Genomic DNA, 17,269 nt, shown 5'->3' on the forward strand with positions numbered 1-17,269 from the left:
TGGAGATAATATGAATGAATCGACATCCGACCAAGTATCACATGTAGACACAGACTTATAGATAACCATGCTCTCGCCACAAGCGGACAAGCTTGAAAAGTGTTTGCCAGTAACTTCAATGCGTGGGCCGTTGAGTGGCGGAATGGAGAGGCTAATGCAAGAGGATGTAGTTTATTAGAAGTATTTGCCCGACTAGTCACTGGTATGTAAACACCTATCGAAAAGGGTGGCTGGTCTAATTGTTAATCTGACTAATGTCTGCCCAGTGTTGGCGCGTAATACGTCGTCGCAAAATAACAAAGGCCACACTTACAGCGACTACTAGTCATTTACTTGTGAACCATTGAGGTCGCCCCAGCACAGGAGAGCTGCACTACCAAAGCCAACAACGAAAAAAACGTCAAGTTGGTCTGCGCAACCATTGGTTGGGCATTTATTGGATTGTTGTTCTTCTTTTTATTCAGCCTTTGTCTCGTTCAGAAACGGGGTCGACTCGTCTTGATCGGTTGTGTCATTTTAATCGTCAAAGGCCTAATGTCGATGTAGTCGCGTGGCATCGCGCCACCGTTGTTTCGGACAGCTTTTCGGCCATTTCCCATCAACTTCGATGCTCAGAGCAATCTTGACAAGTGAATTCTTGTTACTGCGAATTACGTGATCATTGAAGAAACCTCTCTCACAATTTTACCACAATCGGTGTAACCTCATATCCTCATTTCGGATTCATTCATGGCTTGTTACGCCCTAATCCAATATAACATACTCGTCGCTATTACCGTAAAGTGTCGTTCATAGTCTTTTATAGTCGGCCAACACACAGAGGACAACAGGGCGGCAGCATGTCTATCTTTTTCAACCACATATATACATATATTTCCCTTATAGTCTTTCTGAACTGAATCATCCTGACCAACAAGGATTAGGTGCACGCACCGCAGCTAATTGAATTAAATTTTATCCATAACTTGGCGATCATAAATTTCGTATCGCCTGTAAATTTTGTCATTATACAAACTGGGGAATAATCCACCCTCTTGTATCTATTATCGGTTGTGACATTCAACACAAAATCAGAGACGTTTTCAACGATTTTAAAGTTGCGTTCTCCTACTGTTGTTCCCAACCGGTGCTATTTTAAGTTGTTGTTTCCTTCATTTTTAGTGCTGACGTTGACAACTGTCTTGCCAGCTGTTTCCACTATCACTTCTGGTCGCAATCTATGACAAGCAGGGAGCACTTTGAACGAACTTTAAACCCCCCAGCTGAATGAAGAGTCCTCAGTGGGGCATCAACTTCTCATCCTGACAGTAAATGCACTTAATTCGAGTAAAATTGGCCCCAGTTACTCCCTGAGATGCCAAGGTGTTATACGAATTTGAGAACTGTTTAGATCAGCTTGTCAAACCATCATTATTTCGATCGATTCCCATCGACTTGGAGATTCAGTCCAATATTAGTTAGTTGTTAGCAGCACAGATAGCAGGACTGCACCAACCATGACACTTCTCTCGCGACGTTACATTGGTCACGAATGGTAAAGTTAAGCATAACTATCAGATTGGAGGATCTTTCGTTCTACAAAGTTATCCAAAATTAATATAATTTTGGAATTAAATTGGAAGCCTTTGGCGAATGGTTCGTTTGTAGTAATTGCGCGTGCTTCACCTGCTATCGATGCCTTGTCATTACGCACAGATATTTGATAATCGGCCTTGAAGTGATGATGTAGCCACCAACCTAAATAATAATCGTATTCCTTTTGCCACGGTTCGGAATCAAGACGATTTCTGTCCCCTGTTGCGAAAAGTCACGCTGAACGGTCGCTACGCTCCAACAACTTCAGGTTGTTGGCAACTAAAGCCAGATTATCTGCGAAAACGATTATCGTAGCCAGGAAGAACAAAGACCCCATTGTATATGATGTTACATCGTAACACTGTTTGGGTTTCCGATCCGAATCTACCGAAGTGTCTTTGTACGAGTAATTAAGGCCATCCGTTTTAAACAATGAACTTTCTATCCATTTCCAACCAGCAAAATTGTATGCATTTTTGACGTCCATCGTTACCACGACATATTATTTATTAGAGGGCATTACGCATCGAGCTGGTTTCACTTCTGTGGCGTCGATTGGTGAGCGTCTTTCCTTCCCAACTCCTCCCTTTTTAAGGTTTTGTGCAAACAAAAAACCTTATTAAAATCGGTTCACTGTCTGTCTGTCTGTCCGTCACACGCATTTTTCTCGGAGACGGTTATAGCGATTGAGACCATTTGGTAGAAAGGTGGGAACTGTGCACGCTCACGCATATAGTGAGTTACAGCCTTTTACGATGAATTTAAGGGGGGTCCCCATACATGCAAAAGAGGGGTGTACATTTTTTTTTCATCAAATATAGTCTGTGGGGTATCAAATTAAAGGTCTCAATTAGTACTTTTCGAAGCCGGTCTTAGTTTTGACTTTTGTTGAAAAGGTGGGGAGTGCGGGGGGTTGAAAGTGGTCATTTTTTTAACGAACCCATTCTCAGGAACAAGCCCAACCGAAAAATCTGAAAAAAATCAGAGGGCTGCCACTATATGGTGCCTAGGCTCCGAAATACCCTCCATGCCGATACCGATGTTCAAATTAAGTTAATAATAGTATATTACTATAATTTTTAGTAATTGACAGGAAACCCCTCTTAAGTTCACCCTAGAATCACAAAATTTTACAGCAATGTAGGCTACAGTATAGAGCATGATCCTGCCAAATTTGGTGAAAATCGCACTAATACTACCAAAGTTATAGTACATCAAAACTGTCGCTCCTCTGCAAATTCATGACTATGAATGTCAATATCACTTAAAAGTGGCTACGTTCACATAATATATGCATATTTTACGTGCTACGTGCTAATGGGACAAATGCACACTCAAATTTCTTTATAAAAGAAATACACAAAACCTTTCATACCTGAAGCGTCTAGCTTCCGGTTTCCCGACTTGTTATAGTAATTGAACGTTGTAGTTTTACAAGCAGGTCTAATTTTCATGTTAATGAGTTTATATTTTTCATAATTATTTACATACCATATATGCATATTTAAATCTTTCAATCTTGTCAAAAGACCCCATGATTAAAACTTTTTTGGTAAATTATGAAAAAGTGTTGAATGAAATTCCAAAACATTAAAAATGATGATCGGAAGACCATCCTAGGGGGTAGATACGAAGAAGAGGGCAGAGCTACCCCAAAACCCAACGTCTTTTAGCCGATGCGTGGGTTCATACGGGAACCTGAAAAACAAGACAAGCATAGGACATCACACGTACCGGAATGGCTACAGCTCTTAAACTATGAACCCAAGTGCCGCGATTGAGCGGAAAATCCATGGCGGATCGGATCTTCAATTGATGCTTCTTCTTTTCAGATGACCGTGAGGTTCCCACCCTGTCTTGGCAATTGCACTGGAAAGTATCCTCAAATACTATGAGTATCGAGGTTTAGAAGGGGGAAGGAGAAGAGCTAGTCTTTGTATGAAAGAGATCTGATTCATGTTCATGTTTCTATTATTTAATAATTCGAGCAGCGGCAAAAAAAGGAAATAATAAATCTTAGAAAAGAATAATTAAAAAGAATCCCAATTATAAATAAAGGAAGGTTAAATATGTAACTAATCAAAAGAACCATGAATTGAGAAAGTAAAAACTAAGGAAAAACATAAATAGTCATAAGATTGCTCTGAACATCGAAGTCGATGGTAAACGACCAATAGGCAGGCCGAAACAACGGTGGATCAGACATTCGATAGAGCTAAATGGCGAAACCGATCACGACAAGCCGACCCCGCTTGTGAACGGGACAAAGGCTGAAGAAAAAGAAGAAGATAGTCATAAGTAAAAAATAAATAAAAACCTTTTCATTTTTGCCCCCCATCTTTCCTATAATTCACCCTTATTTTTATACGCATGAGTTCCGACAGACTTTTCCAAAGAATCCTGCAAGTGATCCATAAGGCTGCGATCAGAAACCTGGTTGCCCGTTCAAGCTTTCACCATTTTTGCGGTCTACTCTGAATCGTTATCCTAGATGAACTCTCACTTTATTCGCATTTTCCATCGACATTACGTACCCATTTTCATGCTCAGGGAGTATTCGTAGTCTCCAGCAAACGTTTTCTTTTTCAGGAAGCAAAGCATTACGTACCCATTTTCATGCTCAGGGAGTATTCGTAGTCTCCAGCAAACGTTTTCTTTTTCAGGAAGCAAAGAATAGGAACACCAGCAGCTGAGAAGCAACTCCCCATAATGACTAGTGTGCCTCTATGCTTTACTGTCTTAATAGTGGACTTTTGGTCGAACGTTTCCCCTCAAAGAAAGCGCACATAGTGTTTCAAGTCTGATCCAAACAAATTTATTTTGGTTACGTCGAACCAGAGTGCATTTTCCGAATTTACGCATAGAATGTATTCAGTGACGAATTAGAAACTTTGTTCTTTCTGCTCAAAAAGGGTACTTGCTGGCGGCTCTTTCAACCTAATCGCATCTCGTAGTCGTAGTCGGTAGTAAACGCAGTACCTGCAACTGTGACATCGGATTCGATTTTTATAGTAGATGATGTTTGATGGATTTTTTAAGGTTTTGTGTGAAACAAAACCTTATTAATTTCGATTCAAGGTCTGTCTACCTGTCTGTCACACCCGATTTACTCGGAAACGACTGAACCAATTGTCACGAAATTTAGTAAGAAGGTGTGGTCTGTAAATCTCACATACAGCAAGTGACGCTATTTCAGTCTTCCGTTTAAGGAGGGCTCCCCATACATGCAAAAGGGGGCTATACGAAATCTAGGCCTCAAAATAAATTCTATCCCGATATCTGTTCAAATAAAGTTAATAATAGTATATTACTATATTGTAGAAATTTACCCAAAAACACCCCTTATTTTCATCCTAGAAGTACAAAACTTTGCATCGATATAAGGGATAATGCAAGACATAACTTTGGAAAGGTTGAATGAAATCCAAATATTATTAACAAAGGTATTGGTGTTGAAACTTCTGCATTTCATGAAAATTTATTGCACTCTAAGAGGTATATGACGTCATCATCATATAAAGTGAAGTGTAGGCCGGGTCCATGGGAACATTTTAATTTTGATTATTTAGCTTGTTTTAATCATTTGTATATCAGTTTCAATTATTCAAGACAGACATTTATATGAACATGTATGTGCTAATTAAGTTTACGGACAGTGTCCAATAGACTTGACTGCACGTTCGTACCAGTGGTATTTATTGTAAGTACATATTGGTATGACTTTGTGCACGGGGTAAAGTGGAAATACGTGAGGATGCGTCAGATCTATTTGAATAGGCAACGTTTATTTATTTAGGATTAGCAAAATTTTGATGTCTTTGATATGTATGTACATATGAATATCTAGATTTTAGCAATTAATGAAGGAATATTTTGCATTTTTTGTTATGCACGAATAGAAAACCATGCATAGGAAGTTCCTCACATAAGATATACACAAAACTCTTTACCAGAAGCGGCGAGCTAGCGGTAACCCGACTTGTTTGAAAGAGTAGAAAATTTGTATATTAACCTTGAAATATTTAAAGGAATTTTAGGGTTTTGTGAGAAGTTTGAAGGTGAAAAACTTTCTGAATTAAAAATGAAAGATACTATTTCCAAGGTAATATTTTAGAATGAGTGGATGTTGGGATGGGAAACAATAAGTTGAAAAAGGGGTAATGTAGGTGTAAACGGAATTTAAGTAGGAGAAAAGTAAATACGCTGCATACAAGGAAATGAAAGCAATTTTGAAAATTACAAAAGAATGCGTGGAGAATATTTCGGGATGGGTGATTTTCAAAGCTATCATGAGGACTCTACATACCATAAAATCAAAATCCAGCTCTACTCTAGTATTTTTAGTGCTCGTTCCTATCCATATTTCAAACTTGGCTTTTAATTACAGCGTTTTCGTCTTCGTGCATCACACCAGTAGTTCTTAAAACCTATTATGTACCTGTCATTGCAACTGATTAACTTTGACATCACTTTCGAAATCGGGGAGTAATAGGCTAGAAAGTAGAGATTCCAATTTCTTAGATACAGCCACAAATTATAAAAAAAAAGAAGAAGAAAAAACGACACCTGGGCATGAATGGCAACAGTCTAGACCGCCAAATTCTAAAAAGAATCTGTCAGCAGCTAGAAAAGAGCTGCGAGAAGCATTTAAAAAAAAAGAAACATAAGGACCTAAGAAGCTTCCTTGAAAATCGAACACCTTTTCCTACCACGAATTATTCCCTCTGGAGAGCGCCGAAGAAGCTCACTAGACCAATCCTGCGAGAATCACCAATCCCATTGTCAGACGGCCGCTGGCCGAGGAATGATACCGAGAACCTCAATATTTGAGAGTCGTTTTTCAACCAAACCCACAGTTGACGGAGGAAGAGTTACCACTCTCTATTCCCAAAGATGCCCACTATCCGATTCCTTTTAAAGTTTCCAAAGTCTCAAGATTATCGCAAAACCACATTCACGCCAAAAAAGCTCCTGGTTTCGTCCTTATTACGGGCAAAATTATCCACGAGCTACTAAGATATGTAATCGTTCAACTCGCACACATATCTAATGGTGCTTTACACCTTGTTTATTTTCCGAAATGCTGGGAATTTTTGCAAATTACGATTGTCCCAAAGGAAGGTAACGATCTTACGCTTATCACGTGATATATACCGATAAGCCTGCTTCCGACACTATCGAAGCCATTTGAGAAAATCCTATTATCCAAGCTGGAACAACGTTTGGAGAGACACATGGAACTGTTCAACAAATTCATCGACTAGTCTTCGAGATGCTTTGGAAGGTAGAAAGTACTGCTTGGCCGTACGCACACGCATCTGGTAAAGTCTAGCATGAAGGTCTCAACTACAAAATTAGGCAAAGGTACCAATGAATGCCCATAAAATTCTCGAGTCGTATCTGACTGACAGGAGATTTGTTATTAAACAAAAAACTTCCACTTCACAAGAATGTAACATCAAAGTGGGGGTACCGGAAGGTAATATCCTCACTCCGCTGCTTTGCTTGGAATATAATACAGATTTGCCCTCTTTTGTGCGCCTACCACCTTCGCTAACTATACGGCAGTATTCTGCACACATTTCAAACCTAGTATTGCATCCCGAAATCTCGGGAATCAAATGAAAGAAGTTCAGGTTGCCCAGCTGGAAAATCAAAGTAAATGAAACATAGTGTAGTCATATCACTTTCATATTGAAGAAACCGATGTATGCCCCAGTTAACGGTATCCATTCCTCAATCTATGGAGGTAAAATACCTAGGAATACACCTAGACAGATGGCTTACTTAGAAGAAACATATTGAAGCCAAAAAACTAAAGTTAACTTAATATTCAAAAACCTCCACTGACTACTCAACAAATTTGCCAAGTTGCCCTTGGAATTCAAAGTGCTGATATACAAAGCAGCGGTAAAGCCAATCTGATCTTATGGTGTACAACTTTGGCGATCTGCTGGCACAAAAACCATTCAAATCCTTTAGTGAATACAGTCTAAAATATTGAAAACGATTACTTCCGCAGCGTAGTACATTGAAAACTACGGTTGATATCACCGTGTCTTGGGGATCTTACAAATAAACGGCGAAATTAATCAGCTGAAATGGGCATACTGGATAAACTTGCTGCACATCCAAATAGCTTAGCCAGGTACTTCATCATCAACGGCACAACAACCGGTATCCGGTATAGGCCTGCCTTAATAAGGAACTCCAGACATCCCGATTTTGCGTCGAGGTCCACCAATTCAATATCCCTAAAAGCTGTCTGGCGTCCTAACCTACGCCATCGCTCCATCTTAGGCAGGGTATGCCTCGTCTTCTTTTTCTACCATAAATATTACCCTTGTAGACTTTCCGGGTTGGATCATCCTTATCCATACGGATTAAGTGACCCGCCCACCGTAACCTCATCCTCATCCTAATGTAGGGGGCCAAAAGTTCTTAGGAGGATTCTTCTCTCAAACGCGGTCAAGAGTTCGCAATTTTTCTTCCCAAGAACCCAAGTCTCCGAGGAATACATGAGGACTGGCAAGATCATTGTCTTGTACAGTAAGAGCTTTGACCATATGGTGAGACATTTCGAGCGGAACAGTTTTTGTAAGCTGAAATAGGCTCTGTTGGCCGACAACTGTGCGCGGATTTCATCATCGTAGCTATTATCGGTTGTGATTTTCGACCCTAGATAGGAGAAATTGTCAACGGCCTCAAAGTTGTAGTCTCGTATTTTTATTATTCCCGTTTGACCAGTGTGGTTTGATGTTGTTGGTTGGTTGGTTTTCAGTGCTAATGTTGCCACCATATATTTTGTCTTGACTTCATTGATATGCAGCTCAAGATCTCGCGCCGCCTGCTCAATCTGAATGAAGGCAGTTTGTACATCTCGGGTCGTTCTTCCCATGATGTCGATATTGTCACTTTCTCGAGGGCCAGGTTAAAGAAGACGCATGATAGGGCATCCCCTTGTCGTAGACCGTTGTTTATGTCGAATGGTCTTGAGAGTGATCCTGCTGCTTTTATCTGGCCTCGCACATTGGTCAGGGTCAGCCTAGTCGGTTTTATCAATTACGTCGGGATACCGAACTCTCATGGCCGTGTACAGTTTTACCCTGGCTATGCTATCATAGGCGGATTTAAAGCCGATGAAGAGGCGGTGCAACTGATGTCCATATTCCAACAGATTTTACATCGCTTGCCGTAGAGAGAAAATCTGATTTGTTGCTGATTGCTGGAGTGATGATGCCTGGAGTGAAGCCTCTTAAGTATGGGCCAATGATGTTCTGGGCGTATGAGGCTATCCGGCCTAGCAAGATAGAGGAGAATATCTTATCGATGGTACTCAGCCACGTGATACCTCTATAATTGCTACAGTGTGTGATATCTCCCTTTTTATGCATGAGATAGATAATGCCTCGTTGCCAATCGTCAGGCGTTGATCCGCTGTCCCAGACCTTGAGCACAAGTTGATGAACCACTTGGTGTAACTGGTCGCCTCCATATTTAACCAATTCGGCTGTAATTCCATCGGCTCCTGGTGACTTATGATTTTTAAGCCGATGAAATGCACGGACTATTTGTCCTATTCTTGGTGGTGGCAGTATTTGTTCGTCGTCTTCAGTTGGCCGGACCTCCAACTCGCCGACGTTCTGGTTGTTCATTAGTTTATCAAAGTACTCAACCCATCGCTCCATTATGCCTATTCTATCGGAAATCAGATTTCTATCTTCGTCTCGGCAGGATGAGCATCGTGGCGTATAAGTCTTCATCCTGCGGATTTGTTAGTAAAACCTCCGCGCCTGATGCGGTTGCTCCCTGTACTTTTCTAGTTCACAGACTTGTTGGTTCTCCCAAGCTTCCTTTTCCCGTCTGTGAAGTCGCTTCTCCGCTCCACGGAGTCCGTGATAAGTCTAAGCGTTAATCCGTCGTTGCCGGGTTCGTCGTTGTAAGATGCATCCATCGGTTTTCCGTGTAGGGTTGTCAGCCCTACCCAACCCCCAACCTGGAGAACCAGTTGGTACATTTTGTCCCGTTTTTAGACACGGAAGACTCGCCTTTATCCTTCTCCGTCTGCAGTTTTTCATAAAGAAAGAACTCCCAGCGATCACCACGTGGAGGTGGAGATAAGGTTTGGTAGTGGAGCGTTCGGTGTTAGTTCAGCAGGCGTTTCCCAGGTTTTATGCTCCATCGTGGGTACATACGCACTCTAAAGCATCATGGAAGCCCCGAAAAGCGTGGAAAAGACTAATGGCGTTATAATGCTGAAATAGTGCCCAGTTGAGTTTTCGGTGACACAATAAAAATATCGCAACCTTTCGTAATTGAAGTATCGCCAAATTGTTTCAAATTTCAACCGCCCTTGCCTCTATCAACAGACGGACGCCTCTTCCAAAGACAGCCTAGCATTTTGCAGGTGGAGAATTAGAGTACAGAATTCAGTGGAATTCGAAGTACAATAAAATTATTGGACTAGGCAATCGAAATAATTTCGTGGGATCGAAGCCAGGCTTCCAGCAATAAATAATGAGGACGCAATTATGCTGGGATTCAAGTTTTTAAAAGCATAACTACAATTCAATTCAGGCAACATGTTCACAGGAGCACCAATTAATATTCAAATTTTCCGCAACTCCATGTGGAAAGTCTCGGAAAAGCTACCTCCTAGGGCAGAATTAATCATTCATGCTAATATTACATTTTGAACCTGAGGTTAATACACGTCATCTAGAAAATCAGTACAATTAACATACATACTGGGAAACCTTGAGTCAAATTGGCTGATATGATTAAATTACCGACCGCCGGCTCCAAGTGAAATTCAGTATGTTCAGCCTGTTTTGACTTTTCCCATAGTATTGCGATTCCGAAACGAGCATTTTCCCGGCATAATTATCTAGTTATACATTTCAGAAGGTATTGATGTCAGAGCTATTAATCGACGACAAAGACCCCTAAGCTATAATTAGTATCGAATTAGCTCTTGGTCGCTTTAGATTACAATGTATGGAATGGCTTAATTCTATTTAATAGTTCTGCATTGACCAGCTTGAAGGGAGGGGGGAAGACATTAGTGGAATCTGAGATGCATACGTGGCGTTATTTGAGATTGTTTGTAGTTGCACAAATATGTCCTTTATTGAGATTCACATGAAATACCAGATTGGCTGACTCCACTTCCACAAGAAGGTAAAATTTATCAATTAAAATCCGACTCCACTAAATAGATCGCAAAATCTTTTCAAACGTATTAAAATCCGGTAGAATTAACTAAGAAAACTCCCTAATGCATTTATCATAAAGTTATGCAACTTACATATCAAGGTGAACGGGTATCTTTCTAGTCACAAACGCAATGTTCAGAGATAACTAGCGCCATCCTTTAAACATTACAAATTACGTTTAACGTTCACACGAGCAGACTTTTCCCATAAAGAGTCCCATTTATCCCTAAAATTCACCTCCCAACGTTTCAAAACTGTAGTATTTTCAGAATACAGTACTCAACTAAGTAGGAAACAGTGTTCCTATTATGAATAGGGAATTTATATTAATTTCGAAAACATCCCCTGACTTATTAACCCCCAACATTAGCATACAGAAAATTAATTAGGAATATTTATCTTCAATATTTTTCCTGTTCCGTCATTAAGATAAAATAGCAAAACATTGCCGTTGGGAAAAGGATTTGGTGGATTATACATTCAATGTGTACAGGCAAATAAACTGCGGTAATTTAAAAGGGATGATTCGATACGTTTCTGTGCACTGGTGTGCTTCCCGTGAGTATTTCTGATGAATTCCGTTTTACTTTTTTTCCACTTGCCAGTTTGGTGATGGTAATGGTAAGTAGGGCAACAGATATTGTTAGCCGTTGTATGCATAGTGACCCAAAGGGATTTTTTGTGCTATCCCCTTTGTCCTGATAAATCTATCTTCCTTACGAGTAAAACGGCAGTTAAATTGCCTTTTGAGGCTAATTCGACCATGTTCACTGAAGAAAAGTAACGTTTACCTTGATGTATGTACGCATTAGGTCTTGTGCATTGCGGCGAACGCACAGAATATGTTCCGTAGTTTCAGCTTTTCTTGGAATAGGCGACAGAAAAAAACTGAAAGAATGCAAAAACATCATTCAGAAGATGGTTATTAATAAAAACGTGGATTGCAGCAGAAATGTTGTGCTTACACGCGTTTTTCAGAATAAAGGGCTTTTAAAGGAATATTTGATGAAGTTAAAGCCGATAGTAGTAGGGGGTTGTAGGCCATATAGCTGTAGGTAGTCGTTACTGTCCCAATAGTGTCAAATGCATATAGAAATTATAAAGGTATATACAGTGTAGTGTAGAATGAGTTAATTTTGTTTGGAAGTATAAAGATACTCTCATTATAGGGCGAGTGTTGAAATTAGCAGCTTCATATTCTCCATGAAGTGGAAGTAACCCATTCGGTTTGGAATTAGACCTCCTTTTCTCTCTCTCTCCCCCCCCCCCCCCCTTCTTCTCTCAAAAGAGAACACTTGTACCGCATTGGGTCAATTTGGCACAAAGCCAAAACCTGTTCTTTTCCCATTTTAAGGCTTTGCGTAAAACAAAACCTTATTAAAACCGGTTTACTATCTGTCTGTCTGTCTGTCACGCGCAGTTTCCTCAGAGACGGTTGTAGCGATTAACACCAAGTTTGGTGGAAAGGTGGGAACTAACGCTCACACATACAGTCAGTCGGCTATATTCTTCTACGTCGAATTTAAAACAGGCGCAAGGGGGTGTAACTTTTGTCCACCAAATATCGTCATGTGGGGTATCAAATGGGAGGTTTCGGTTAGTACTTTCTGAAGCCTTTTTAGTTTCGACATTTGCCAGAAAAGGGGGGGATGGAAAGTGATCATTTCTTTAACGGGCCCATTCACAGAAACTATCCAACAGAAAAATCTGATAAAAATCACAAGCCTGTCACTATATGGTGCCTAGGCTCCGAGATAGCCACCATGACTATATCTGCTCAAATAAAGTTAATAGTAGTATTGTATATTACAATACTTTTTAGTAATTGGCTGCGAAACACCCCTAAGTGCACACTCCAATCACGAAATGCAGCAATATAGACTATAACATAGAGCATGATCCTACCAAGTTTGGTGGAAACCACACTATTACCAACATAGTTATAATATATGAAAGTGGTTGCAAATTCAAGACTTTGAATGTCAGTATCACCCGAAAGTGGATATTCTCATATAATATATACATATATTATGTGCTAGGTACTAATGGGACAAATGTACATACAAATGGTTTTTTAAAAGAAATACACAAAACCTTTCACACTTGAAGCGTTCAGCTTCTTGTTTCCCGACTTATTTTTCGCCTACCATTTTCTATATAGAAAAATTAGTTTTTATACATAGTAATTGTTTGGACACGTGCTAAGCTTTACAACATTATTTAGTTACAATAAAAGCCTCTAGCATCGCAATAAAAGCCGAAGTTACTTCTGATGCCAAGGGAAGTAAATCAAGCCGAGAAAATGTAAAATTACTGCGGTTTAGTCAAAAACCGAATTAAAAATAATTTACTTTTGGCTAAATCATTCCAAATTTCCACGCCAAAAAGGGGAGCACAAAATATCACTGGATTGAGAGCATTTATGAAGAAAAAGCTGAAAGCTTAGAAAAATCTCAAACAAGTCGACAGCTCAGCCCTTCAGGAATGAAAGGTCTTGTTTTATGTAAGAATATTTAAATACACGGTGGCTCCCATTATATATAGCTGTGGTGTATATACGTTGAATATATCCGATATTCAATTCGACATGGCACTAACATTTTATTTTCTTAGAGTGTAGAGATTTGACGAGAAACAGATAACTTTAAGCTATTATAATTTTGTAAATAGCAGTAGGATTTCCACCAAACTTTCCAGCATGATGCTTCATATTAAAGCCTATATTATTGCATTCTTACGGACCTAAAGTTTGAGCAGATATCGGAAGTGAGAGTATTTTGAGGTCTAGATACCAATTGCATGGACCATATTTTTCGTTTTTTTCAGATTCAGAATTTCGGTTGAGTAGTCTGTGAGAATGAGTCCTTTAAATAATTAACCAGTTTTGCGCTGCCACTTTTTGGCCTTTCGTTTGCGAACCAAACTTAGGAATATAAGTCTTATAAACGTTCACGCCCCTACAGTGGAGACCGCAGAGTTGGAAAAGGATACCTTCTACGAGGTAGTTGAGCGGCACTCGAAGCCTGTCCCAAGAATGATATCAAAATCATACTGGAAGATTTTAACAGTCAAGTAGGAACGGAACCCGTATTCAGGCGATACGTTGGCTCCCATAATTTATACAGGGACACCAATGACAACGGTCTGTGAATTATTCAGTTAGCAGCATCGCCAGAAATTGTTGTTGGAAGTACCTGGTTGGTTCGGAAAGCAGTCCACAAACATAAGTGGGCCTATCCAGACGGGACCACTTTCAACCAAACTGACTACATGCATTTCTACGATTTCGCGAATACGGTTGTCAAGAATGCTTTCAAAAAAATCTTCATGGTTACTTTCCCATACCATGAAGATTTTTGAACGCATTCTTGACAACCGTATTCGCGAAATCGTTGAAATAACCGTGAATCAAGCCGGATTTGTCAAGAACTGCGGAACTACTGACGCAATACATGCTGCGCGGTTACTCATGGAGAAACACCGTGAGAAGCATCGCCCTCTTTACATTGCCTTTCTGGATCTAGAGAAAGCGTTTGACCGTGTACCACACGAACTCATCTGGTATGCTTTTCGACAACACTTCGTGCCAGAAGAACTCGTGCGCTGGGTTCAATTGCTCTACCACGATCCGAAAAGTAAAGTTCGAAGTATGGCGGGAGTATCAAAATCGCTTCGTGTCTCTGTTGGTGTTCATCAAGGAAGTGCCCTCTCACCACTCCTCTTTGTCCTTGTTATGGACACCGTCACACGGGATATCCAAAGTCCAGCGCCCTACACACTGCTTTATGCAGATGATGTTTTCCTAGCATCTGATAGCAAAAATGATCTCGAGCAACTTGTTTAAAAATGGAATGATCGCCTCATGCAACACGGTCTCAGATTGAATTTAAACAAAACTGAATTTTTGACGACCGATCCCCATGAAACAGGCACAATCACTGTCAGCGGCAGTGATCTGCCCAGAACTAAGCGATTTAAATACCTCGGGTCAACGCTATCAACCAATGGAGAACTGCGTTATGAAATTGTTTCACGCATTAACGCAACCTGGATGAAGTGGCGTTCCACAACTGGTGTTCCTTTGTGATCGACGTATCAACGAACGTCTCAAATCTAAAATTTACTGCAATGTCGCCCGTCCAGTCGCTCTCTATCGTTCTGAGTGTTGGCCGACCATAAAAGACAATGAACGGCGTCTTGCGGTAATGGAGACGAAGATGCTACGTTGGACTAGTGGCGTCACACGTTTAGATCACATCCGAAATGAGGATATCCGCGATCGTTATGGGGTTGCACCGATCGTGGAAAAGTTGCGAGAGAGGCGTCTTCGATGGTATGGTCACGCAATTCGTGCAAACGAGAATTCACTTGCCAAGATTGGTCTGAACATCGAAGTCGATGGTAAACGACCAAAAGGAAGACCTAAGCAACGGTGGCTTGAGACGCTGGATGGGGATTTGAAAGCCTCGAGATTCCACCCAGATCAGGCATTCGATAGAGCTAAATGGCAATGCCGATCACGACGAGCCGACCCCGCTTGTAAACGGGACAAAGGCTGAAGAAAAAGAAAGACAGAATCAGAGCCCCGCCATGCAAGCACAGCGGTCCTGATTTATACTGAGTGCAGGCATTCATACCAGTGGATGCGAGGCCTATCTAACACCTCTGCCGCAACTAAGGAGTACGGCACCCGAGTTGTACAGCGCAACTCCACGCTCGAGCTCCGAGGAGCTCTGCCCGCGATATAAGCATAACCACAACCACCATGAAACTCCCACTAGGGGGCCAACCGCAAATAACCGGGCCGAGAACACATCCTCCAAGAATTCTTCTGGAGCATATTCATATGGTACCAGATAACCGCCGGTGAGGCTTCGTGACAGAGCCACTTCAGATGAGTCCCTTGCAGATTCGGGTCTGATCGCCCTCCTCGAGAACGTGGGGACGAGCCCCATACGCACAGAATATAATTGGCCCATATCAAACTGTCCCGCTCGATACGTCTCACCATAGTGTCAAAGCTCTTACTGTAGAAGACAATGATCTCGCCAGTCCTCATGTATTTCTCGGAGACTTGGGTCCTTAGCAAGAAGAATTCTGAACTCTTGGCCGCCTTCGAGAGAGGAATCCCCCGAAGAATTTTCGGCCCCCTACATGAGGATGGTCGATTCCGTAGCCTACATAACAACGAAATCTATGAGCGATACCATAACCGTCCTGTTGTGGACAAAATCCGGCTCAATAGGTTACGGTGGGCGGGTCACTTAATCTGTATGGATAAGAATGATCCAGCCCGCAAAGTCTATCAGGGCAATATCTATGGTAGAAAAAGAAGACGAAGCAGACCCTGCCTAAGATGGAGCGACGGCGTAGGTCAGGACGTCAGACAGCTTTTAGGGATATCGAATTGGTGGACGCAAAACGGTGATGCCTAGAGTTCTTTAGTAAGGCAGGCCTAGACCGGATACCGGTTGTTGCGCCGTTGATGATGATGATACCAAAGAGGCTTCACTCCATTCAAATCAGCAACATACCAGATTTTCTCCCTACGGGAAGCGATGGAAAAACTGTTGGAATATGGACATCAGTTGCACCATCTTTTCATCGACTTTAAGGCCGCCTATGACAGCACAGCCAGGGTAAAACTATACACGGCAATGAGAAAATTCGGTATCCCGCCGAAATTAATAAAACTGACTTGCCTGACCCTGAAAAAGTGCGAGATAAAAGCAGCAGGATCACTCTCGGAACCATTCAACGTCAGCGACGGGCTAAGACAAGAGGATGCCCTATCATGCATCCTCTTTAACCTGGCCTTCGAGAAAGTGACTTTAAGTCCCCCCAACTACTGGTCTTTCCTGACGATATCGACATCATGGTAAGAACGACCTGAGACGTACAAACTGCCTTCATCCAGATCGAGCAGGCGACTATCAGCGCGAGATCTTAGGCTGCACATCAATGAAGGCAAGACAAAGTATATGGTGGCAACGTCAGCACCGAAAACCAACCAACCGACAACATCAAACCGCACTGATCAAACAGGAAGAATAAATATACGAGACTACAACTTTGAGACTGTTGAAAATTTCTCCTATATAGGGTCGAGAATCACAACCGACGAAATCCAGAAGAAAAGTGTATTTTGGTATTTATGGTAGCAAAATAAGGTATGGCACACCCTGTCCGAAATGGTGCCATGGCGTTGGTTAGGACAACAGAGAGTTTTTGGGGATATCGAATTGGTGAACCTCGACGCAAAAGCGAGAGGTCTCGAGTTCCTTATTATATCAGGCTTAATCCGGATACCGGTTATTACCCCGTTGATGGTGAAAATTAGTCTATAAAATTATTAACGTTGATTTCTTTTTTGAATAGTAATGAATAGTAGTTCGATAAAATAAAAAAAAATAATTAATCGAATAAACAATTTTAAATTAGTATTTTTTTTTTCATTTTCGAACGACAATTTAGAGCAA

General features: G+C 41.1%; 1 protein-coding gene across 2 annotated transcripts in view; it reads right to left on the reverse strand.

Annotated features, from left to right (window-relative positions):
• Positions 1-17,269, reverse strand: part of LOC119650737 (nucleolysin TIAR-like) — a 360,280-nt gene that overhangs the window by 194,395 nt on the left and 148,616 nt on the right. Inside the window, exon 1 of one of the 2 annotated variants that reach the window (XM_038053801.1) lies at positions 11,582-11,614. The exons of the other annotated variant lie outside the window; for it this stretch is intronic. Within the exon in view, the coding sequence (XP_037909729.1) occupies positions 11,582-11,599 (18 nt within the window). The 5' untranslated portion in view covers positions 11,600-11,614. Of the gene's footprint in view, positions 1-11,581; positions 11,615-17,269 lie in introns of those variants that run through there. 2 annotated transcript variants of the gene reach the window in all.

This window comes from Hermetia illucens, chromosome 3 (genome assembly GCF_905115235.1).
Source record: "Hermetia illucens chromosome 3, iHerIll2.2.curated.20191125, whole genome shotgun sequence".
Lineage (NCBI taxonomy): Eukaryota > Metazoa > Arthropoda > Insecta > Diptera > Stratiomyidae > Hermetia > Hermetia illucens.